Raw genomic sequence first — 23,632 nt, forward strand, 5'->3', positions numbered from 1 at the left:
CAGCGCCAGTGAAATTACCGCCACCTACCCCAGAGTATTGAATTACAATGGATTTCAGTGTCTTGCAACTCCCAGTACATTCTCAGTAACACACACACAAATTCATCATAAAGCTTCTGACATTAAAAACTGTTTATTAAATACTTTTTCTCCATCAAAAAGATGACATACAGTAACTCATGTTAAATCCATAGTGGGGGTTTTCATGACAGACTAATTTGTTCAACAGATGACAGAAGAGGGACCACAGAATAAGATGATGTATGAAATAGCTATCAATGTATGTTTATCTCTGTCAAAGTCATTTATTGGTTGGGGGGGTCATGTGCTGCTGTGTGTGGCTGACTGTCGGTCCCAGAGTCTCCCTCAGCTGGTGCCTGATGGTACAGAGTGTGTAGGCGCTCAGCATTTATATCAGCATCCTCTGCCCCTTCACAACACCGCTGCCAGATTTGGGGGATAGCATCGATTCCATAGTGTGCCCCTGCAATGGCCCCCGCCATGCAGGCAATGGTGTCTGTGTCTCCCCCCAAGGCCAGACTGTATGCCATTGTCCTCTCCAGGCCACCATAGCGCTCAGGCAGACCCTCCCGGGGTTCCAGGCAGTGCAGCACACAGAAGATGGCAGTAGGGACAGAATGCAGGGCTGCAATGCCATTGCCTGAGTACAAACACAGAAAGAAGTACATATTTAGAGTGAACAAAAATTGCTAGTCTATCATACTAGCTAGTGATAAGTGATAAACTAGTAAATTATATTCCAAGGCCAGTAGAGAATAACAAAATCCTAGAGGGATAATGCCACCATTGAATGTAGATTGTATTTACCCCATAAGTCAATACTGACCTAACTCAGATATGACCTCTTCAATGCTGACACTGTTGTTCCTTTCCATCAGGTCCTTGACTCTGTGCAGTCGATCACAGAATGGGAACTCTGACTCGCTGAAGCTGGAGATACAAAACAGAACAAGACGAAAGAAAAGTTGAGAACCAAAAACTCTCCTCCGTGCAACGGTTATTTCTTCAAGCACCCTAGAAAAGGCGTACCCTTATGTTTGAATTCATCATTGGGCGATTCCACGACAGAATAGCCCAGAGTCCACTCAGGAAATGTGTTTGTTTATTGTTTCAAACAATGTCTAAAAATAGGCCAAATCAAAAAATGGGGTATTAATAATATTTTTAATTGTTGAATAAATGAATGTAAAAAAAAGTATAATATATATAAATAATTTAGACACACCATATTTTAGAGCACACAAAAAGCAGTATAATGACACCAAGATGTAGCATGTACAGATCACAGATCATAGGGTCTTACAGGAGGCACGTATAGGTCTACCAAGTGCCTAAAATTGCCACTTTCATCATGACATTCTCAAAAATAGTCTGTGATACAAATGTAAAAAGCATGTCAAACATATTTTCTCACAATTAAGTTTCTATGTGAGATTTGCCAACATTCTGAGATACCAAAATTATTATTTTTCCACACCTGGCGTGGAAACACACCATTTATTTGGATTTATTTTTTACCTTAATTTAACTAGGCAAATCAGTTAAGAACAAATTCTTATTTACAATGACGGCCTACCAAAAGGCCTCCTGCGGGGACGGGGGCTGGGATTAAAAATATAGGACAAAACACACATCACGACATCATTCTCTAATAACTCTATTACTCATGTTTACAAGTACAGTTCCAGTCAAAAGTTTGGACACACATACTCATTCCAGGGTTTTTCTTTATTTTTACTATTATCTACATTGTAGAATAATAGTGAAGACATCAAAACTATGAAATAACAAATATGGAATCATGTGTAACCAAAATAAGTGTTAAACAAACCAAAATATATTTTATATTTCAGATTCTTCAAAGTAGCCTCCCTTTGCCTTGATGAAAGCTTTGCACACTCTTGGAATTCTCTCAACCAGCTTCATGAGGTAGTCAATTAACACATGTGCCTTCTTAAAAGTTACATTTGTGGAATTTCTTTCCCTCTTAATGCGTTTGAGCCAATCAGTTGTGCTGTGACAAGGTAGGGTTGGTATACATAAGATAGCCCTATTTGGTAAAAGACAGAGTCCATATTATGGTTGAGAGAATGCCAAGAGTGTGCAAAGCTGTCATCAAGGCAAAGGGTGGCTATTTGAATATATTTTGATTTGTAAAAAATAAAAAAAAGGTTACTACATGATTCCATGTGTTATTTAATAGTTTTGATGTCTTCACTATTATTCTACAATGTAGAAAATAGTACAAATAAAGAATAACCCTTAAATGAGTAGGTGTTCTAAAACTTCTGACCGCTAGTGTATATTCCCGCTACCAGTCACTTTTCAGCCCTGTTTACATTTATATCCTACTACCAGTCATGTTTTATGTATAAACCTACCTCAACCACACATTGCATAAGGCATAAATATCATACCCCCCAAAAATGCTAACCTCCCGTTATTGTAATGGTGAGAGGTTAACAAGTCTTGGGGGTATGATATTTGTGCGTCTACAACTTTATCACTCATCATTATTCACAATTAATTCAGGAATATCCGTAATCATGGTAGCATCCTCATTAATGTAGAAGTGTTTTGAAACATATTGTATTCTTATTTTACAATAAGAGACTCATAAATGACACAATGCCTTATTTGACCTAAGATAAACAATTTAAAGGCAATGCAACTAAATACTAATTGAGTGTGTGTAAATTTCTGACCCACTGGGAATGTGACGAAAGAAATAACAGCTGAAATAAATCACTGTACTATTATTTTGACATTTCACATTCTTAAAATAATGTGGTGATCCTAATTAAAAATCAGCCGTTTTCAGCTACAATAGTCATTTACAACATTAACAATGTCCTGTATTTCTGATCAATTTGATGTTATTTTAAAATGGACCAAAAAATGTGCTTCCTTCAAAAAACAAGGCCATTTCTAAGTGACCTCAAACTTTTGAACGTTAGTGTAAGTGAATTTGTCCCAATACTGTTGGACCCCTAAAAAAAGGGGGGGGGGGACTTCGTACAAAAAGAGCTGTAATTTCTAAAACGTTCTACCCGATAAGGATGAAAATAACCTGAAACTGACAGTCTGCACTTTAACCTAGGTCATCATATCATTTCAAATCCAAAGTGCTGGAGTACAGAGGCAAAACAACAACAAAAAATGGTCACTGTCCCAATACTTTTAGAGCTCACTGTATATTATTATTACTACTACGATCACTGCATTGTTGGGAAAGAGCTCTTAAGGTAAGAATTTCACTGTACTGTTTTCACTGGTTGTATCCTTTGCACTTGGTAAATTAACGTAAACTCTTTGTTACTCTGTTTAAATACTTACACTCTTGAGTCACTGCGAGCAGCATCTTCTGCTTCCACCGCCTCCATCTCTGAGATGAGTTTGTTGATAAACGTAGGCCTATGTGGCAGTTCCAAACCCCCCTGTAAAGAAAGGTGGACCGCGAGGGCCTGGAGCACTGCTCCATTGTAACCCAGAGAACAGGAGTGGGTCAGCATCGCGCCAAGCCTGGAGTACTGGGAGCAGAGAGGGAGAGAAATAGGAGATACAGAGAGAGCGAGAGCAGAGAAAGAGAGAGAGGATTTAAGTATGGCAGTACCCAGCTAAATGAAGACAGTCAAATTGGAATGGTTGTTAGGGTGACAGTAGCCTTATATCCTCCTCAAACAGCAAATCTGTTGAGTTTCTAGCTGGTTTTCTAGGACGGCCAGTAATGGTAGCCATTGTAGCCACTCGCCCCCACCACACATTCTGTCACTAACCCTCCTAATGTCAACTTGGTTACTGAAAGCCAGCGCAAAAGGTGCAGCCCTCATCGCACCACCATTCCCAAAGGAGCCGTGGCCACTGAACTGAGCCCGAGCCGGCTGAAAGACATCATTAAGGTGTGGAGATGCAAGCTTCCTCAACACCTGGATCACACCTGCCCCGTACCCCCGCCCTGGAGAATGGCTGTATTCCTTTGCAAACCTGCAGAGAAAAAGCACCCCAACATAATATTTACATTTTATAGATTCTTAATACTACTGAAACTGTAATACACAGACAGACCCCTAACTGTCTACTTTACCTGCGTGCCATGTCTTGCTCATCGAACCCTGCCCTGGTCAGCAGAGACTGGACAACACAGCGCGTCATGGCAGTGTCATCACTGTACTGCAGAATACCTGGACACACACAGATGATGATGATGATGATGACGACGATATGATAGTGTGTTGGTGGGTGTCTGATATAAGGCTTAGAGGCACATTCACAGAAGACTGCTATAAATGTGTAGCCATTTCCCATTAAATATAGGTTAATGTTGCATTGAACAATCCACATATTTTATAGGGATTAGGATTAAGCGAGGAGGGGGGCTGAGGTAGATGCATGGTGATACATGTGAGTATTTGTACTGAAGACACATTAGTCCCTTGTTTTTCAATATTAATAGTGATCGATCTTGTCTCACCATCGCCGCGACTCTCATCCTCCAATCCGTTCAAATGCTGCAATACACGGTCCATGGGCACCTCCTCTGCACCTTCAAATTCTCCACCAACGCAGTCTCCCAGCACCGCAGCAACCAGTGCACCGCGGAACCGAGACAAAGAGGCTGGTCCTCCCGCTCCCCCTGACCGCACCGCCGTCATGGCCATGTTGTAATTTGTGAATGACTTTTGCTTGCTAAATTATCTATACCCCCCTCTCTGTACAAGCGATTGATCTCCAGTTCGCTGACGATAGCTAGAACAAATCAACAACAATGTCGAGTCTCCTTTCCTGCTTCCTGTTGACGTTTAGTTGACTATTTGACCTATGAGAAACGTTGAGCGTTGCAGCTGGGAATAAACGATTTAGCTAGAACAATAACTAACACAAGATCGGTATTCTGTGTCGTATTCAATGGTATAAAATGAAGCATAGTGGGCAGAACAAGCAAGGAGGTGGGCACGAACTATCTAGATCCTATTGGTGAGTTCTAGTATTATTTGCATATTTTCGTTAGGGAACGCCTTCTCTGTGAAGTGCGCGTGTGTAATAACTAAATTCACCCTTGTACTCTTTGTGAACAACGTCACGTCTACAAAGCTTAATGCACTCTATTCGTAACACATTTTAGTTGTGTGAACAGAAAATTGTATTGAGTTCGGGGTTTTCTTCGATTACAAAATTAGCAAAATGTCGGCCCAGTTCCATCTCGCTATATTACTGCCAGCCACTTGGCTTTCCCTCTTCACCATATTTGGGGAGTGGACATTCCAACCGGATGCTTCAGGTTTGTATATCCGGTGTGAAAATCTGTCTTCTTGTTTTATCTGTAATATTACCCATCAATCTGGACTTAATTTCGACCTGCAACGTCAATGCTAAACTACCTCGTAGGGTACTGGACTAATCCAAATATGCGGGATTTTAGCTTGGAAAACTAAATAAAGTGTCCAGATTGGCTATCTAGCCATAGAATGGAGTACGAATTCAGATAATATGTACCATGTTTATCATTTTAATGTATTGCGTTATTGAATCAAATTACCAGACCATAAACAGAGTATGCGCAAAGCTATGGCGCTTTACGGTACAGCCATGCCAGCAGAAAGGGAGAGTTCGATGTGCATGCAACTTCCCATTGAAAAGCTAGCTAACACATATTAGAATGCCCCCTCCATGAAAATGATTTCAGACACATCCTGCAAATAATAATCTACCTCATGCACAGTGTGAAGTCGCTTTTGCACTGTCTCTAACAATAACATTGTGAAACAGTGCATCCTAGCTAGCGTTAGCGGCAAAACCAAAGGAAACTCCCCCGAGAAGAACAGCGCGCAACAAAAACATGGCGGAGTCAGAGGAGGCAAAACAAAAATCTCAGGTGAAAATATGTAAACAAATAATTAAGACATTATCTTATTAACTAGTTAGCCATCTGTTTCTGTTCAGCCGTGTTACAGCCAGCATCATATATGTCCCTCTTCAACTGCATTAGTAGCTAGCTAAACGTTACAGTCGAGCTAACGTTAGCTAGCTAACTATTTAGCTTTCTTACGTAGCAGTGCTCGTAGAACAATCAACCCTCGTATCAAAGATGGGCCCACAGTTCTGTCAAAAGTACGTTATGAGATTGTATTACTGTGTAAGTGTACAACGGTCTATGTCAAGAGGTCCGAAACTTTATGACAGACAGTCCATAACCGCAGATCAGGGTCGCTGTTGCAAGCAAGGGCCACTACGGCTGTGTACCTACTACAGTAACTGTTCAGAGGTATGGTCCCTCATGGCACAGGCAGTAGTGTGCTTGTTCTGTATGCAATATGGTTTCTGGTTCAAACCCCAGTCAAAACATTCCCCCTCAATATGCTGCACTATTAATACTATAGGAACAAAGTGGTAACTTAAACTGGTTGTCTCCCTCCACACAGCATGAACTCCGGCTGTCCAAGGCTTTTGATGAGGCGGTGAAGCTCTCAGCCCCCATGGCTGGTGAGTCCCAGAGGCAGCACACTCCTCTCTCAACCAGATCTCTCTGGAGCAGCATCACAACCGGACCAGTCTTTGATGCACCAGAACCAGTCGGACGGCCTGACGTCGACCATGATTTTAGCAGTGATGATGAGGGGCATGTATTCCCTCACATCTCTCACCCTACCAGTGCCACCTTCTCCCTGGCTGGTCTGGGGGTGGTCGAGCAAGAAGACGAGCTGGATGGGGTTCCTGTGTTTGGGGTAGATGAGGAGGAGGAGGAGGAGTGGAACATAGCCCTGCCCAAGATGGCACTGGGTGATGTGGAGTCTGACAGAGAGTCAGCCGGACAACCTGACACACAACATGCAGAGACTCAGGATGGTGATCAAAATGCGACTGACAGATTCCTTGATGCAATTTCACTTTCCAAAGTTAGAACAAGTGAGAATGAAACCATGATGTCTAACCTGAGTTGTCCTGTGATGTACCCCCTCAATCATTTCTTACTTCTCAACATAACTTTTACATTTCTTACTACTTAGGCCTACTTCTTGTGCAATGATTAACAACAGTCATTCTTTTGACAGCTTCTGAGGAGGCTAGTCAAACTGCTGAGTACAGACTAACCATACAAGGAGAAAGTCATCTTTCAACTAACCACTCTCTGTCCCCTTTACCAGAGAACAGCTTGGGTAAGACTGCAAGCAACCTTGTCCTGCTAGTTATAACTCATTTTAATAAAAAACATTAATTTGATAGTTTTTCCGCTTCATGCACATGCTATGCACAGTATTAGAGCTGTGATGATGATTCCATTAAATTGCCTTTTCTCCATTTCTGTCAGATGAAGGAAGTCTGAATCGGTCTACGGCTGGGGGATCCAGCCGTCAAGAGGTCTGTTACTGTATGACTTAAGTATACAGGTAGTGTAAATGCTTTTATGAACATTACATTTTTTTTGTCTCCTTCATTTATCCATTTCGTCCCTTTTACCTGACCTCCAGAGGTCAGAGAATGTGTTCCAGAACCCAGCGATGGGGGACAGAGAAGAGCCCCCCATCTCTCCCCTCATGAACATCAAGGATGAGCCCATAGATGAAGGATATGACTGTGCCCTTCTACCCTCAACACGGAATATCAAGGAGGAACTGGACAACACAACTCCTGAGGTCAGCCAATGCTCCCATGCCCTGTCTTCAATCAATCTTCCCCCAGCTTTCACACACTTGATTTGATGGTTCTGTGATACTGTGTTTTATTATTATTATACAGACTCTGCTCTGTGTTGTATGTTACAGGAGGAGCTGAGAATCAGTTCTGTCTTTTCCGTTGGAGGAGGAAACTCCTATGGCTCTCCCACTGGTGAGAGAATCAGCATATTACAGTCCCTTTAGAAAGTATTCATACCCCTTGACTTATTCCAAATTTTGTTGTGTTACAGCCTGAATTCAAAATTGATTAAATTGATTTTTCTCTCACTTATCTACACATAATACCCCATAATGACAAATTTAAAAACTATATATATTTTTTTGAATTTTTGCTATTACTCTCTAAATTGAGCTCATGTGCATCCAATTTCCTTCGACCATCCTTGAGATGTCACTACGACTTGAAGTCCACCTGTGGCCAATTCAATTGTTTGGACATGATTTAGAAAGAAACACACCTGTCCATATAAGGTCCCACAGTTGACAGTGCATGTCAGAGGAGAAACTATACCATGAAGTCCAAGGAACTGTCTGTTGATCTCAGAGAGAGAATTGTGGTGAGGTATATATCTGGGGAAGGGTTTAAAACAATTTTGAGTGTTGAAAGTTTCCAAGAGCACAGTGGTCTCCATAATTTAGAAATTGAAATAATGTGGAACCCCCCAGACTCTGCTAAGAGCTGGCTTTCTGACCAAACTGGGCAAGAAAGACCTTGGTGAGGGAGGTGACCCAATAATTGAATGAACACTCTGACAGAGCTACATAATTCCTTGGCTGAGACGGGAGAACCTGCTGGGGGGTAACTGCTGGGATACCACTAACAGTAACCATAGAAGAAGTTATGACTTCCTTGAACAAGGTCTACTTGCATTTGATTTTGTGTAATAAGACGGTACAAACAGAAGACGTTTTCTTTATTTTTGTGGTCTAGCATGACTGTGCTGTGACTGTGGTCAGCATTGCAGGTGCTTCATGTAGTTTGCAGTAGTGAAATTGATTTTGATTGTGATAATGATGGGATCAACCTTTTACAGCTGTTGTAAGTAGGAAAAGAGAAACAGAAGGGATCATGATGGAGGTCTGAATACTGCTGGGGAATTGAGTGGTGTTGAAATTAGGCTCTAGAACAGTACACTATACTGTAGGAAGAGCGCTACAAAATGTTTTTTCCCTGAACCATCAAACTAAAACATTCAGAGAATGATAGGGGTATTTAAGGACGCCAAAGTTTTGGTATTTGGCAAATTATTGATTTATGCAAATGGTAAAATGATACAGGAGAAAATTCTGACCCTTAATGAGGATCGGGTGAAATGCTATATCCCGGTGCTAAGGCCAAATGGGGGTAACTGCTGGGATACCACTAACAGTAACCATAGAAGAAGTTATGACTTCCTTGAAAGGTGGGAAAGTAACTGAAGCAAAAAGGATGTTGAGTGAAAAGTGGCAGTCGAGTGTATCCCACAACGGTACTGTTAAACTTTGAAGGTATATTGCCAATCGGAGTACAAATCCAATTTAAAAAGTCAAATAAAAATGTTATTTGTCACATGCGCCGAATACAACAGGTATAGAGACCTTACAGTGAAATGCTTACTTACAAGCCCTTAATGCAGTTTTAAGAAAAAAGTTTTAAAGTATTTATTCAAATAAACTGAAGTAAAAATAACAATTAAGTAGCAATAAAATAACAGTAGCGAGGCTATATACAGGGGGTACCAGTACAGAGTCAATGTGCGGTGGCACCGGTTTGTCAAAGTAATATGTACATGTAGGTAGAGGTAAAGTGACTATGCATGGATAATAAACTGAGAGTAGTGTAAAAATGGGGGCTGGGTAGCCATTTGATTAGCTGTTCAGGAGTCTTATGGCTTGGGGGTAGGAGCTGCTATTGCTTGCCGTGCGGTAGCAGAGATAAGTCTATGACAAGGATGGCTGGAGGCTTTTGCGGTTTTTTGGGCCTTCCTCTGACTCTGGCTGGTATAGAGGTCCTGGAGGGCAGGAAGCTTGGCCCAAGTGATGTACTGAGCCCTTTCTGGTTAAATAAAGGTTAAATATATATATTTTAAATTAAATCCATCTGGCCCTGCGGCCTTGTGAATGTTGACCTGTTTAAAGGTCTTACTCACATTGGCTACAGAGAGCGTGATCACACAGTCGTCCGGAACAGCTGATGCTCTCATGCATGCTTCAGTTTTGCTTGCCTCGATGCAAACATAGAAGTTATTTATGTCTGGTAGGTTCGTGTCACTGGGCTGCTCGTGGCTGTGCTTCCCTTTGTAGTCTGTAATAGTTTGCAAGCCTTGCCACGACGAGCGTCGGAGCAGGTGCTAGGAATGCTAAGTTACCGTGTCAGAGAATATGTGCCAGCTCCACTTCAGTGCTTTTATGCCAAAGGACAGAGCATATTGCTAATGTGTACAAAGGTTATATTAGATGTGCAAGGTGTGGTGGGGATGAAGTATACAGAAATTTCGATCTGATACTAAATTAAATGATGCAACTGTGAGCGCGTAGTGCAACATACTGGTGATGTGAAGTACAATACAAGCCATGGAAGCGCGGAGGTACCAAGTAACGAATAATGTATCCCTTGTGGAGGCTGTTTGGAAAATGAACAAGCCTTTTGATCTAAATGCTTTGGTTCCAGTACATTAGCAGTCAGTGGTGGCTGCTTCTAGGATGCCCATAGCACCAAGGGGGTCCATGGCACCTCGGACGAGTGTCAATGTGACACGCGAGCAATAATACATGGTAACAGAGAAATCCATGGTTGTAAATCGTATAGACTTCATAGCTTTCTTGTGTAGAGCAATTAACATCGGCCATATGAAAAAGAGCAGGACTGCACGAATAATGAAAGTAGTGAAGGCATTCCAAGAAATACTGAACATTACTGAAGTTTCAGTACCCTTGATACATCAGATGATCAGGAACAGAATAAATTGTTGTATTATGTGTTTTATCATCTTCCTTCAATGGAATGCTAGAAGCTTTATTGCTAATTGATTTAGAGATTAAACCTGATGTGATATGTCTTCAAGAGATGTGGCTTAGACCACATCTTTACTTTATTATGCCTGGTTATTGTTCAATTAGATCTTGATAGAACAACTAGTCTTGCGTATTGTAATATACAGTATCTGTTCCACCTGAATATGAATGCGTGACGGTGGAAGTCTACAGTACAGGTAGTTATATTAAGCTTTTCAATTTCTACAGTCCTTGTTGACAACTATCAGTAGCGATGCTTGAAGAATTATCAGGATGCTTGGGTTCTAGAGCGATATGATGTGGTGACTTTAATACACATTAGTTTATGTGGACTGAAAGCTTCAAAGGGAGGGTGGTGCTTGGAATCATTGTTCTTCCTCTGTCAACCATGGTTACCTGCAAGGAAACATGTGCCATCATCATTGCTTTGCATAAAAAGGGCTTCACAGGCAAGGATATTGCTGCCAGTAAGATTGCACCTAAATCGACCATTTATCGGATCATCAAGAACTTCAAGGAGAGCGGTTCAATTGTTGTGAAGAAGGCTTCAGGGCACCCAAGAAAGACAAGCAAGTGCCAGGACCGTCTCCTAAAGTTGATTCAACTGCGGGATCAGGGCACCACCAGTACAGAGCTTGCTCAGGAATGGCAGCAGGCAGGTGTGAGTGCATCTGCACGCACAGTGAGGCAAAGACTTTTGGAGGATGGCCTGGTGTCAAGACAAGGTGAGCGCTACCATCAGTCCTGTGTCATGCCAACAGTAAAGTATCCTGAGACCATTCATGTGTGGGGTTGCTTCTCAGCCAAGGGAGTGGGCTCACTTACAGTTTTGCCTAAGAACACAGCCATGAATAAAGAATGGTACCAACACATCCTCCCGGAGCAACTTCTCCCAGCCATCCAGCAACATTTTGGTGACGAACAATGCCTGTTCCAGCATGATGGAGCACCTAACTAACTGGCTCGGGGAACAAAACATTGATATTTTGGGTCCATGGCCAGGAAACTCCCCAGACCTTAATCCCATTGAATTTGTGGTCAATCCTCAAGAGGCGGGTGGACAAACAAAAACACACAAATGCTGACAAACTCAAAGCATTGATGATGCAAGAATGGGCTGCCATCATGTGGCCCAGAAGTTAATTGACAGCATGCCAGGGCGGATTGCAGAGGTCTTGAAAAAGAAGGGTCAACACTGCAAATATTGACTCTTTGCATCAACTTCATGTAATTGTCAATAAAAGCCTTTGATGCTTATGAAATGCTTGTAATTATACTTCAGTATTCCATAGTAACATCTGTCAAAAATATCTAAACACACTGAAGCAGCACACTGTGTCATTCTCAAAATTTTGGGCCTCGACTACATAGTGGAGTTACTTTGAACACAGTCGTGAGATTTTAACGCTCATATTAATGTCTATAAGAAGAGGGATGTTGTTGACTCTTTGGATGCTGATTACATTGCATGGGATGCGATGCGATGCGATTAGCCCTAATAGGCTGTGGATGGACCGCCCCGGTCATAATAAATTGTGTTATGCAGTGTTTAAGCATCTTCCTGATGAGGTCATAAAGATTCTCCTGGGATTATTTAATGAGATCTGGAGTGAAGGGGTTATAACCTATGTAAACTGATGAAAAAGATTTTCAGCGGACTGTCTTATTTCTTTGAACACAAATGTCAAAGTGGATTCCATAAAGGTATATCTACCTTGGAGGCATTAGTAAAGGTGATCAATGAAGTGGGAACAAACTCTGGTCATCAAAGAAGTAATGGCTACTGTCTTTTTGACATTGAAAAGGCATACAACACTATGTGGACAAAAGGCCTACTGATTAACATGGAAAGACACGGTATTGGTGTGGGGTGGTATATAAATGGGTTCTGGTCTTCTTATTTATCCGTTCTTTTCAAGTTAAAATAGGATCCAATTTATCTGATTGTGGAGTTGATAATTTTATTCCTCAAGGCATTTCTGTCAGTCCTATTCTGTTCAACATTATGATTAGCAATGTGTTTACAAATGTGGTTGGAGCATTGGGGCTTACCTATATGCTGACAATGGAGCTATGTCAAAGAGGGGAAGGTATGTCTCATGATCAAATTGATTCAACAAGCTATACTAAACAAAAATATAAACGTAACGTGTTGGTCCCATGTTTCATGAGCTAAAATTAAAGATCCCCGTAATTTCCATTAGCATAAAACGCTTATTTCTCAAATTGAGTGCACATTTTTTTTATGTCCGTGTTGGTGAGCATTTGTCCTTTGCCAAGATAATCCATCCACCTTACAGGTGTGGCATATCAAGAATCTGATTAAACAGCATCATTACACAGGTGCACCTTATGCTGGGGACAATAAAAGGCCATTAACATGTGCAGTTTTGTCACACAACGATGTCTCAAGTTTTGAGGGAACGTGCAGTTGGCATGCTGACTGCAGGAATGCCCTCCAGAGCTGTTGCCAAGTAATTTAATGTTAATTTATTTACCATAAGCCACCTCCAACGTCGTTTTAGAGAATTTGGCAGTATGTTCCAACTGGCCTCACAACTGCAGACCACGTGCAACCACGCCAGTCCAGGATCGCCACATTTGGCTTTTTTGGGATCGTCTGAATCCAGCCACCATGACCGCTGATGAAACTGGGTTTGCACAACCAAATAATTTCTGCACAAACTGTCACAAACCATCTCAGGAAAGTGTGATCTTCACGGATGACAAGATCCTGAGGCCTATAGTTGTGCCATTCATCTGCCGCCATCACCTCATGTTTCAGCAAGATAATGCACAGCCCCATGTCGCACGATCTGTACACAATGCCTGGAAACTGAAAATGTCCCAGTTCTTCCATGGCCTGCATACTCACCACACGTCACCCATTGACCATGTTCGGGATGCTTTTGATTGATGTGTGCGACAGCATGTTCCAGGTCCAGTTGTTTAAGGTATCTGCGACAAACCGATGTATAGCTGTATTCCCAGTCATGTGAATTCCATAGTTTAGGACCTAATGAATTTATTTCAATTGACTGATTTCCTAAGCTATAACTCAGTAACATTTTTGAAATTGTTGCATGTTGTGTTTTATATTTTTGTTCAGTTGGCTGTTTAAAGATGGTTGATTGACTGGGGATTCAAATGATCAGTGCCGAAGTCTTTGCTGTATGTTCTTCTCAAAGAAGAAAGTTGCTGATAATTAACTGTTTTTGTATGGACATCCTATTGGTAGGGTTTCTACATTCAAATATTTGGGTCTATTGTTCAATGAGTGAGAGACATGGAAAGATCATAAATGTTGAACAAAGTGTTAGAAGGCAGTGAATCTTATGCTCTCTGGTTATGGTAGAAGCTTTTATAGTTTCTTTAACCAATATTTACAGATGGTTCCAATAAGCAGGCATTTACATTCCTCAATTTGATGTGGAGATACAGTACTTGTGTCATGTTGTTTAATCTCTTACATACAGTACCAGTCAAATGTTTGGACACACCTACTCATTCAAGGGTTTTTCATTCTTTTTTTCTATTTTCTACATTGTAGAATGTAGAAAATAGTGCCAAGTGTGCAAAGCTGTCATCAAGGCAAAGGGTGGCTACTTTGAAGAATCTGAAATATAAAATCCATTTTGATTTGTTTAACACTTATACTTTTAATGTAGAAAATAGTAAAATAAAGAAAAACCCTGGAATGAGTAGGTGTGTCCAAACTTTTGACTGGTACTGTATATATTCACAATAAAATAAAAGGTGCTTGATTCTGCACTGTCTCCTTCAGGCTCTATGGCAGCCTCCCAGAACATCACCTCCATATTTGGACCAGGAAGAAGTGTAGTTCCACAGGGGCCAACAATGACCCTCAGGAGCCTGGCTCCAGTGCCCCAGCCCCAACCCCAGGCCCCCAGCAGCTCCAACCCAGCCAACGCAGTGCGTGTGTCCTGCTCAGGCTGCTCTAAGATCCTGCTGCGTGGTCAGACTGCCTTCCAACGGAAAGGATCCACCCAGCTCTTCTGCTCCACCGTCTGCCTCACTGGGTTCACCCTGCCTGCCATCAAACTGAGAACCTGTTACCAGTGCCTCAAGTGAGTCACTCAGCCATTGTCATCCAAGTCCCAGCTGAACTGTGGTGGTGCTCCAAATAACATTTTATTTTTTTTGTCTTCCCCATTACTGTAAAATTCTCTTAACTTTATTGCTGTTTCTAACTATTTATTTCTTCTGTATAACTCAATATCTTCAGGGAGATCGAGGACCCCAAAGATGTGATCAGTGTCATTACAGACAATAACCTGAAGGATTTCTGTAGCCAGTTCTGCCTCTCCGTGTTCAACCGCAGGAGGAAACCAGGGCCTCTCTCCAAGCCTTCTGTCCAAGAGCCTGCCACCCTGAGGTGCAGTATGTGCAAGAAAAGCGACACGGTAAGGGACATGACAGACAACCACTGGTTCGACTAGTTCACTTCTAGTTCTAACTCAATCGCAGGTGAGGTTACATGAGGAAATGTTTTATTTGACTTGATAATTTTGCCTGATTTGATCATTCTCCATCCACCTCTCTCTCTCAGATTCAGCACGAGGTGACTCACCAGGGCTCCCTGCACAAACTGTGCAGTGATGAGTGCTTCATGCGCTTCCGCTCCTCCCACAACCTGGTCATAAACGTCTGTGAGAGCTGTGGCGAGTACTGCGCCAGTGCTGACAGGAACTGCCGGAGACTTCGAGTAGAGGGCGTCACCATAAAGTTCTGTAGTCCTACCTGCATTAGCACTTATAAGCAGGTAAGCACGTACAGTCAAGTAGTACACACAGACGGTCATCCATAGAAACCGTACTCCACTTTTGAAAACTGTCGAGCCTTGGTCATATGGTCTTCTATCACAGTGGTTCCTAAACTGTGGGGCACCGGGGTCGGCTGAGTTCCCAAAAAAAGGAACTCAGTTCGGCTTTAAACTTACTGTTGAAAGTTGTAATAGTGGAACACACATTAGGTACTGCATTATCAGTTCCTCTTGTCATGTTAGTTATTGAATACCTTAGAGTGCTGTTTACAACTAGCCCATGTCAGCTAATGTTTTTTTAGTCTTTTTTAGCCCATATATATTATTGTAACTTTTTTTGTCACTCAAATAGCACATGAATACACATTAGACGTGGGAAAATGTTTACAATTGCAAGAAATGATTTAAAACTGCTACATTTGCTTTGCAACCCATGACAAAATATGTAGAATTGCAGGAAATAAGCTTTAACCCAAAATTCTCTCCACCAACAAGAGAGGTTGAACAGTTTGTCATGAACAGTGCTTGTGCCCATAGAAATAGACATGGCATGGGTGCGCGCGCGCACGGGGGAGAGGGGGTGTTCCCTAATGTTGGAAGGGGGGCCCAGAGTGAAAAAGTTTGGGAACCGCTGTTCTATCAGGTAGTCGGAGGATGGGCCTCCCCTCTGAGGCTCGTTCCTCTCAATGTTTCTCTGTGAATAAATGATTGCTATTATGCGCATTTATCTCACTGAGTTCCCGTCTCATCTTGGCCATCATCAAATCTCTCCTAGTTTTATCCACTCTTTCCAATTGTTTCTGTATGACAGACAACCACCAAGGTGATGCCGTGCGGACGCTGCCGTGACCTGAGGCTCATGTCTGACATGTTGGAGAGCACCGACTCGGAGGGCAAGGTGGAACTCTTCTGCAACTCCATCTGTGTCAATAAAAGCTGGCCTCAGAACGAACTGTCAGGTAGCATTGACTTTACCATGGTATAAGCGGAAGTCTGCAAATGTATTTTATTTATCGATATTTTAGGCCTTATGTTGTCTGAAATCTGTTTCTGACTGCTAGAATTTTTTCTGGGATGCGTCGGCATTTCCATTTATTCCAATAATTATTAGTCAGAGAGTGGAAAAACCTTGCAATGGCTTCTGGACTAGGCTCGGTCAGCAGATTTCCCCCGCAAGCCAGCAAACAATTTAGCTTTTCAACCAATATTTCACCATGAAATTGGTATTGAAATGTATTTGAAGTGGTATTAACAAGTAATTTCTCTACCATAAGCCGCCTCCAACCTTGTTTTAGAGAATTAGGCAATACGTGCAACCTGCCTCACAAGCGGAGACCACGTGTAACCACTCCAGCCCAGGACCTTCTTCACCTGTGGGATCTGGTGCGGAGGAGTATTTCTGTCTGTAATAAAGCCCTTTTGTGGGGAAAAACTCATTCTGATTGGCTGTGCCTGCGCCCCTGCCCAGTCATGTGAAATTCATAGATTAGGGCCTAATGAATTTATTTCAATTGACTGATTTCCTTATATAAACTGTAACTCCCCAAAATCGTTTAAATTGTTGCATGTTGCTTTAACATTTACATTAACATTTAAGTCATTTAGCAGACGCTCTTATCCAGAGCGACTTACAAATTGGTGAATTCACCTTCTGACATCCAGTGGAACAGCCACTTTACAATAGTGCATCTAAGTCATTAAGGGGGGGGGTGAGAAGGATTACTTATCCTATCCTAGGTATTCCTTGAAGAGGTGGGGTTTCAGGTGTCTCCGGAAGGTGGTGATTGACTCCGCTGTCCTGGCGTCGTGAGGGAGTTTGTTCCACCATTGGGGGGCCAGAGCAGCGAACAGTTTTGACTGGGCTGAGCGGGAACTGTACTTCCTCAATGGTAGGGAGGCGAGCAGGCCAGAGGTGGATGAACGCAGTGCCCTTGCTTGGGTGTAGGGCCTGATCAGAGCCTGGAGGTACTGCGGTGCCGTTCCCCTCACAGCTCCGTAGGCAAGCACCATGGTCTTGTAGCGGATGCGAGCTTCAACTGGAAGCCAGTGGAGAGAGCGGAGGAGCGGGGTGACGTGAGAGAACTTGGGAAGGTTGAACACCAGACGGGCTGCGGCGTTCTGGATGAGTTGTAGGGGTTTAATGGCACAGGCAGGGAGCCCAGCCAACAGCGAGTTGCAGTAATCCAGACGGGAGATGACAAGTGCCTGGATTAGGACCTGCGCCGCTTCCTGTGTGAGGCAGGGTCGTACTCTGCGGATGTTGTAGAGCATGAACCTACAGGAACGGGCCACCGCCATGATGTTGGTTGAGAACGACAGGGTGTTGTCCAGGATCACGCCAAGGTTCTTAGCGCTCTGGGAGGAGGACACAATGGAGTTGTCAACCGTGATGGCGAGATCATGGAACGGGCAGTCCTTCCCCGGGAGGAAGAGCAGCTCCGTCTTGCCGAGGTTCAGCTTGAGGTGGTGATCCGTCATCCACACTGATATGTCTGCCAGACATGCAGAGATGCGATTCGCCACCTGGTCATCAGAAGGGGGAAAGGAGAAGATTAATTGTGTGTCGTCTGCATAGCAATGATAGGAGAGACCATGTGAGGTTATGACAGAGCCAAGTGACTTGGTGTATAGCGAGAATAGGAGAGGGCCTAGAACAGAGCCCTGGGGGACACCAGTGGTGAGAGCGCGTGGCGAGGAGACAGATTCTCGCCACGCCACCTGGTAGGAGCGACCTGTCAGGTAGGACGCAATCCAAGCGTGGGCCGCGCCGGAGATGCCCAACTCGGAGAGGGTGGAGAGGAGGATCTGATGGTTCACAGTATCGAAGGCAGCCGATAGGTCTAGAAGGATGAGAGCAGAGGAGAGAGAGTTAGCTTTAGCAGTGCGGAGCGCCTCCGTGATGCAGAGAAGAGCAGTCTCAGTTGAATGACTAGTCTTGAAACCTGACTGATTTGGATCAAGAAGGTCATTCTGAGAGAGATAGAGGGAGAGCTGGCCAAGGACGGCACGTTCAAGAGTTTTGGAGAGAAAAGAAAGAAGGGATACTGGTCTGTAGTTGTTGACATCGGAGGGATCGAGTGTAGGTTTCTTCAGAAGGGGTGCAACTCTCGCTCTCTTGAAGACGGAAGGGACGTAGCCAGCGGTCAGGGATGAGTTGATGAGCGAGGTGAGGTAAGGGAGAAGGTCCCCGGAAATGGTCTGGAGGAGAGAGGAGGGGATAGGGTCGAGCGGGCAGGTTGTTGGGCGGCCGGCCGTCACAAGAAGCGAGATTTCATCTGGAGAGAGAGGGAGAAAGAGGTCAGAGCACAGGGTAGGGCAGTGTGAGCAGAACCAGCGGTGTCGTTTGACTTAGCAAACGAGGATCGGATGTCGTCGACCTTCTTTTCAAAATGGTTGACGAAGTCATCTGCAGAGAGGGAGGAGGGGGGGGGGGGAGGAGGATTCAGAAGGGAGGAGAAGGTGGCAAAGAGCTTCCTAGGGTTAGAGGCAGATGCTTGGAATTTAGAGTGGTAGAAAGTGGCTTTAGCAGCAGAGACAGAGGAGGAAAATGTAGAGAGGAGGGAGTGAAAGGATGCCAGGTCCGCAGGGAGGCGGGTTTTCCTCCATTTCCGCTCGGCTGCCCGGAGCTCTGTTCTGTGAGCTCGCAATGAGTCATCGAGCCACGGAGCGGGAGGGGAGGACCGAGCCGGCCTGGAGGATAGGGGACATAGAGAGTCAAAGGATGCAGAAAGGGAAGAGAGGAGGGTTGAGGAGGCAGAGTCAGGAGAAAGGTTGGAGAAGGTATGAGCAGAGGGAAGAGATGAAAGGATGGAAGAGGAAAGAGTAGCGGGGGAGAGAGAGCGAAGGTTGGGACGGCGCGATACCATCCGAGTAGGGGCAGTGTGGGAAGTGTTGGATGAGAGCGAGAGGGAAAAGGATACAAGGTAGTGGTCGGAGACTTGGAGGGGAGTTGCAGTGAGGTTAGTGGAAGAACAGCATCTAGTAAAGATGAGGTCGAGCGTATTGCCTGCCTTGTGAGTAGGGGGAAGGTGAGAGGGTGAGGTCAAAAGAGGAGAGGAGTGGAAAGAAGGAGGCAGAGAGGAATGAGTCAAAGGTAGACGTGGGGAGGTTAAAGTCGCCCAGGACTGTGAGAGGTGAGCCGTCCTCAGGAAAGGAGCTTATCAAGGCATCAAGCTCATTGATGAACTCTCCGAGGGAACCTGGAGGGCGATAAATGATAAGAATGTTAAGCTTGAAAGGGCTGGTAACTGTGACAGCATGGAATTCAAAGGAGGCGATAGATAGATGGGTAAGGGGAGAGAGAGAGAATGACCACTTGGGAGAGATGAGGATCCCGGTGCCACCACCCCGCTGACCAGAAGCTCTCGGGGTGTGCGAGAACACGTGGGTGGACGAAGAGAGAGCAGTAGGAGTAGCAGTGTTATCTGTGGTGATCCATGTTTCCGTCAGTGCCAGGAAGTCGAGGGACTGGAGGGAGGCATAGGCTGAGATGAACTCTGCTTTAGATTTTTGTTCAGTATACATGATTGTACTGAGAATTTTATTATTATGGAGTCCGATTTTTTTTAAAGATATCTACAGTTTATTACTGGACTGTTTTAAAGATGGCTTACGGTAGGCTTGATCATCTGTGACCTTGCTGACTAGTATGTAAAAAGTTTCCATTCTATAATAACCGTCCCCCTGTTGTCACACACAGGAACGGCATTCCCATGTACCTACTGCAAAGTGAAGGCTGTCTCTCAGTACCACCTGGCCATGGTGGACGGCACCATCCGCAACTTCTGCTCCTACACCTGTGTCAAGACCTTCCGGGTGCTGCTCATTGATTTATTGGTTAAATGGATTGATACATATGATCTGTGCTTTCTGTGTGTGTATATTAAAGACTGTTCGGTCTCTGTCAGGTAGATTTTAGAGGGATTTAATGTATTTTCTAGCATTCATTTAGGTATATTTTACATAATTATACATTATGCAGAACCATACATAAAAATAAGATGCCAATTAGCCTTTAGAATACGGATTTTACAGAAAACATAATATGGCTCTTTTAATGTGCTCTCCTACGATGTAATCTGATAGGAGGCCGAAGGCAGCCAGCCTCCCCCCCAGCAGGGCCAGTTAAACGGCTCCTCGTCCACTGGTCCTCCCCCTCCAGCATCACCCCAGGGCTACTTCCGTCCTTATCCCCCGTCCTGGGTCCCCACTACTAGCCACCCATACGCTCCAACCCAGACCTCTGCTCCACCTCTACCCTATGGAGCCGCCCCAGACATGGCTAGGGCCTATGGAGCAGGGCAGCATCAACCAGGGCTGCCCATGCCCCCCCCCTCCTCCTCCTCTACCTCCAGCCCCAAGGGGCATGTGAAACTCTCCTGCCATCAGTGCCCTCAGCAGTTCCGCTGGAAACCTGAGCTCTACGAGTACAATGTAGGTACCCCCCTCTCGTTCCTGAACCTCGTTGTTCAATTCTGATGTGTCATGGCGATTGTCAAATTAGTGGGGGTTTTTATTAATTTTTAGTTTAACCTTTATTTAACTTTAGTTTTGTGATGGGGATTTTTTTTATGCTCTTGTGATGGGGGTTGTAGTTTTGTCTAATGCTCTTGTGATGGTGGTTGTAGTTGTATCTGTCTAATGCTCTGTGTCCTCCTGGGCTCTTGTGTTGTGTTCCTTCAGGGTCGCACCATGCAGTTCTGTTCCAAACCTTGCTGTGTTGAGTTTAAGAAACAGCGAAATGTCATAGTGAGGTGTGAATACTGCAAACTGGAGAAGTTGGTTAAAGAAGTCATAAAATATGACTTCATCGATCGGCCCTTCTGCAGCGAGAGTGAGTACCGAATCCCCTTTCTCTCCCTCTCGTTCAGCTAGTCCTTTCCCTCGTTCAGCTAGTCCTTTCCCTCGTTCAGCTAGTCCTTTCCCTCGTTCAGCTAGTCCTTTCCCTCGTTCAGCTAGTCCTTTCCCTCGTTCAGCTAGTCCTTTCCCTCGTTCAGCTAGTCCTTTCCCTCGTTCAGCTAGTCCTTTTCCTCGTTCAGCTAGTCCTTTTCCTCGTTCAGCTAGTCCTTTCCCTCGTTCAGCTAGTCCTTTCCCTCGTTCAGCTAGTCCTTTCCCTCGTTCAGCTAGTCCTTTTCCTCGTTCAGCTAGTCCTTTCCCTCGTTCAGCTAGTCCTTTCCCTCGTTCAGCTAGTCCTTTTCCTCGTTCAGCTAGTCCTTTCCCTCGTTCAGCTAGTCCTTTCCCTCGTTCAGCTAGTCCTTTCCCTCGTTCAGCTAGTCCTTTCCCTCGTTCAGCTAGTCCTTTCCCTCGTTCAGCTAGTCCTTTTCCTCGTTCAGCTAGTCCTTTTCCTCGTTCAGCTAGTCCTTTTCCTCGTTCAGCTAGTCCTTTCCCTCGTTCAGCTAGTCCTTTTCTCTCTTCAGGGTTTAAAGTTCTCTGTCTCTGTGACAGATTTCCGTCATATTGATTCTGGAGCAGATGTTGCTTTTTTTTAAATTGGGGTGGGGAGGGAATACTGGTTTGGACATGACATAGCCAGGCAGTAATACAGATGATAAATGTATTCTCAAAACATACATACATACATACATACATGTCTAAAAACTATTTTTTTCTTTGTCATTATGGGGTATTTTGTGTAGAATGATGGGGGGGGGGGATATTTTTTCAACTTTAGAATAAGGCTGTAACGTAACAAACTGTGGAAAAAGTCAAGGGGTCTGAATACTTTCCGTATGCATTGTATATTAAACTGTGTGCACTGAACTTACATGCAATATTGTTGCTAACACTCCGATGTTCAGATGACGGGAATTAAATAATCTATAATGCACAACACCGCGGTAGAGCGGTGTGTAGCCTACTGTAGCTGATCACGAAGTACTTCAAAGCCTCTACTTTATCACTCAGGTTAGGATGCAACTGTCCAGTGCTTCTATTTTTGCAATGTAATGATGTAGGGGTGGGAAACGTATTCTGACAAGCAGTCTGTGCACAACAATTCTTAATGCAATCACAGGAAAACACTTTTGAAAGTAGTTTTGGCAAATATATTTTTAAAGCAGTGTTGGCCTTTGTTAAAAGAGTTGGGTCCCAGTTTTCCATTGCTAACTTTATTTCTTTACACCTTCAATTGCGCGAGTGGCATCGTTTGACGAATGCAGTTTTACCACCGGAGTTTCAAGCATGGTTTTGGAGCAGCTGCGCAACGATAATGATTGGTCGTTCGCAACAACCATCTTTTTAAATTGTTATTTTTGGAACCTTCTGGAACCGAATCGTGAAAGCCGTCGATTTGTCTCCCAGTTTTTCATACTGTTAGCTACTATAGCTTTTTGAGCTGCAGACATCAATTATCTGCAGATAAATTATAAAAATATTCTCTGAAGATGGTAGTTCCTCATAACATGAGCAATATAGTTAGGAGAGAGGCTCATTCTGGTCCAGACAAAGTGTTGTATACTTTTTTTGTTGCAGGCCATATAATAATTTGGTCAGATAAAAATGTATTTTAACTCACATTTCACAATCTGACAATGGTAGACGATGTTTTAGGCTTTATATTTGAGATTTACAGTTTTTCATGGGCAGAGAAGAAGAGGAAGAGTCCCAACTCTGTTGAAAATATCTCTCTCCAGCAGGTGGCGACGTTCCGTCACCAAGCAAGGAGTTTTTTAATGGAGTGTCTCATTTGGTCAACAACAAAAAAATGTATGGTTTATATGCTACGTGAGTTTTATTTGATCAAGTTTCGTAATGCGTAAGTTGTTACGAGTGTACTAATATACGTAGGACATGTGACATCCCGGCAACTTTGAGAAAAACACTTTTGCGGAGTTGGCTATGCATATTCATGGTGTGAGGCTAGTAGAGTAGCATATTTTAATTTTTTTATTAACAACAAATCTATACATAAAGCACATGGGGGGGAACACAAGCATACATAGATTACAAACAATGGACAATCGAGCTAGGGGGTACAATATCACATTACAATTACACAGGGACCTTAAGGGACATACATATACTTACAATTCTAACAGCTTTTTTGTTGGTAGAGCATTTAACCGTCTTAAAATACAGTTCAACTTCTTTTTCTAGGGTACGAAAATGTGGTTTTCTGTTTGTAAAAGTAGCGTAGCATCTCTCTCCATGGAATACAGGCGAT

The 23,632-nt window shown here is 43.6% G+C and overlaps 2 protein-coding genes across 4 annotated transcripts in view; one reads left to right on the top strand and one right to left on the bottom strand.

Annotated features, from left to right (window-relative positions):
- Positions 1 to 114: 114 nt before the first annotated feature.
- adprs (ADP-ribosylserine hydrolase) lies at positions 115 to 4,922 on the bottom strand. Its single transcript, XM_064953447.1, has 6 exons — positions 4,493 to 4,922; positions 4,106 to 4,202; positions 3,798 to 4,005; positions 3,358 to 3,551; positions 848 to 951; positions 115 to 661 (listed from the first exon to the last, which is right to left on the bottom strand). Exons 1-6 carry the CDS (start codon positions 4,677 to 4,679, stop codon positions 306 to 308), a joined length of 1,146 nt encoding a protein of 381 aa, XP_064809519.1. The 5' UTR covers positions 4,680 to 4,922; the 3' UTR covers positions 115 to 305.
- A 462-nt stretch (positions 4,923 to 5,384) lies between these two features.
- si:ch211-266o15.1 (zinc finger MYM-type protein 4) overlaps positions 5,385 to 23,632 on the top strand; it is a 28,190-nt gene continuing 9,942 nt past the window's right edge. For 2 of the 3 annotated variants that reach the window (XM_064953448.1, XM_064953450.1), the window contains exons 1-13: positions 5,385 to 5,893; positions 6,441 to 6,924; positions 7,071 to 7,175; positions 7,328 to 7,377; positions 7,488 to 7,652; positions 7,782 to 7,845; positions 14,473 to 14,776; positions 14,935 to 15,112; positions 15,259 to 15,471; positions 16,283 to 16,430; positions 20,171 to 20,286; positions 20,557 to 20,904; positions 21,154 to 21,304. In XM_064953448.1, the coding sequence (XP_064809520.1) occupies positions 5,858 to 5,893; positions 6,441 to 6,924; positions 7,071 to 7,175; positions 7,328 to 7,377; positions 7,488 to 7,652; positions 7,782 to 7,845; positions 14,473 to 14,776; positions 14,935 to 15,112; positions 15,259 to 15,471; positions 16,283 to 16,430; positions 20,171 to 20,286; positions 20,557 to 20,904; positions 21,154 to 21,304 (2,362 nt within the window). In that variant the 5' untranslated portion in view covers positions 5,385 to 5,857. The remainder of the gene's footprint in view (positions 5,894 to 6,440; positions 6,925 to 7,070; positions 7,176 to 7,327; positions 7,378 to 7,487; positions 7,653 to 7,781; positions 7,846 to 14,472; positions 14,777 to 14,934; positions 15,113 to 15,258; positions 15,472 to 16,282; positions 16,431 to 20,170; positions 20,287 to 20,556; positions 20,905 to 21,153; positions 21,305 to 23,632) is intronic. The other variant, XM_064953449.1, reaches the window with a different exon arrangement.

The sequence above is a fragment of the Oncorhynchus masou genome, chromosome 32 (assembly GCF_036934945.1).
Source record: "Oncorhynchus masou masou isolate Uvic2021 chromosome 32, UVic_Omas_1.1, whole genome shotgun sequence".
Classification (NCBI taxonomy): Eukaryota; Metazoa; Chordata; class Actinopteri; order Salmoniformes; family Salmonidae; genus Oncorhynchus; species Oncorhynchus masou.

Coding starts and splice junctions, on each gene's coding strand:
- adprs (XM_064953447.1), bottom strand. CDS start 4,679: ATGGCCATGACGGCGGTGCGGTCAGGGGGAGCGGGAGGACCAGCCTCT. Junction 4,203..4,492: donor GGATGAGAGTCGCGGCGATG/GTGAGACAAGAT, acceptor GTGTGTGTCCAG/GTATTCTGCAGTACAGTGAT. Junction 4,006..4,105: donor GAGCAAGACATGGCACGCAG/GTAAAGTAGACA, acceptor TTTTCTCTGCAG/GTTTGCAAAGGAATACAGCC.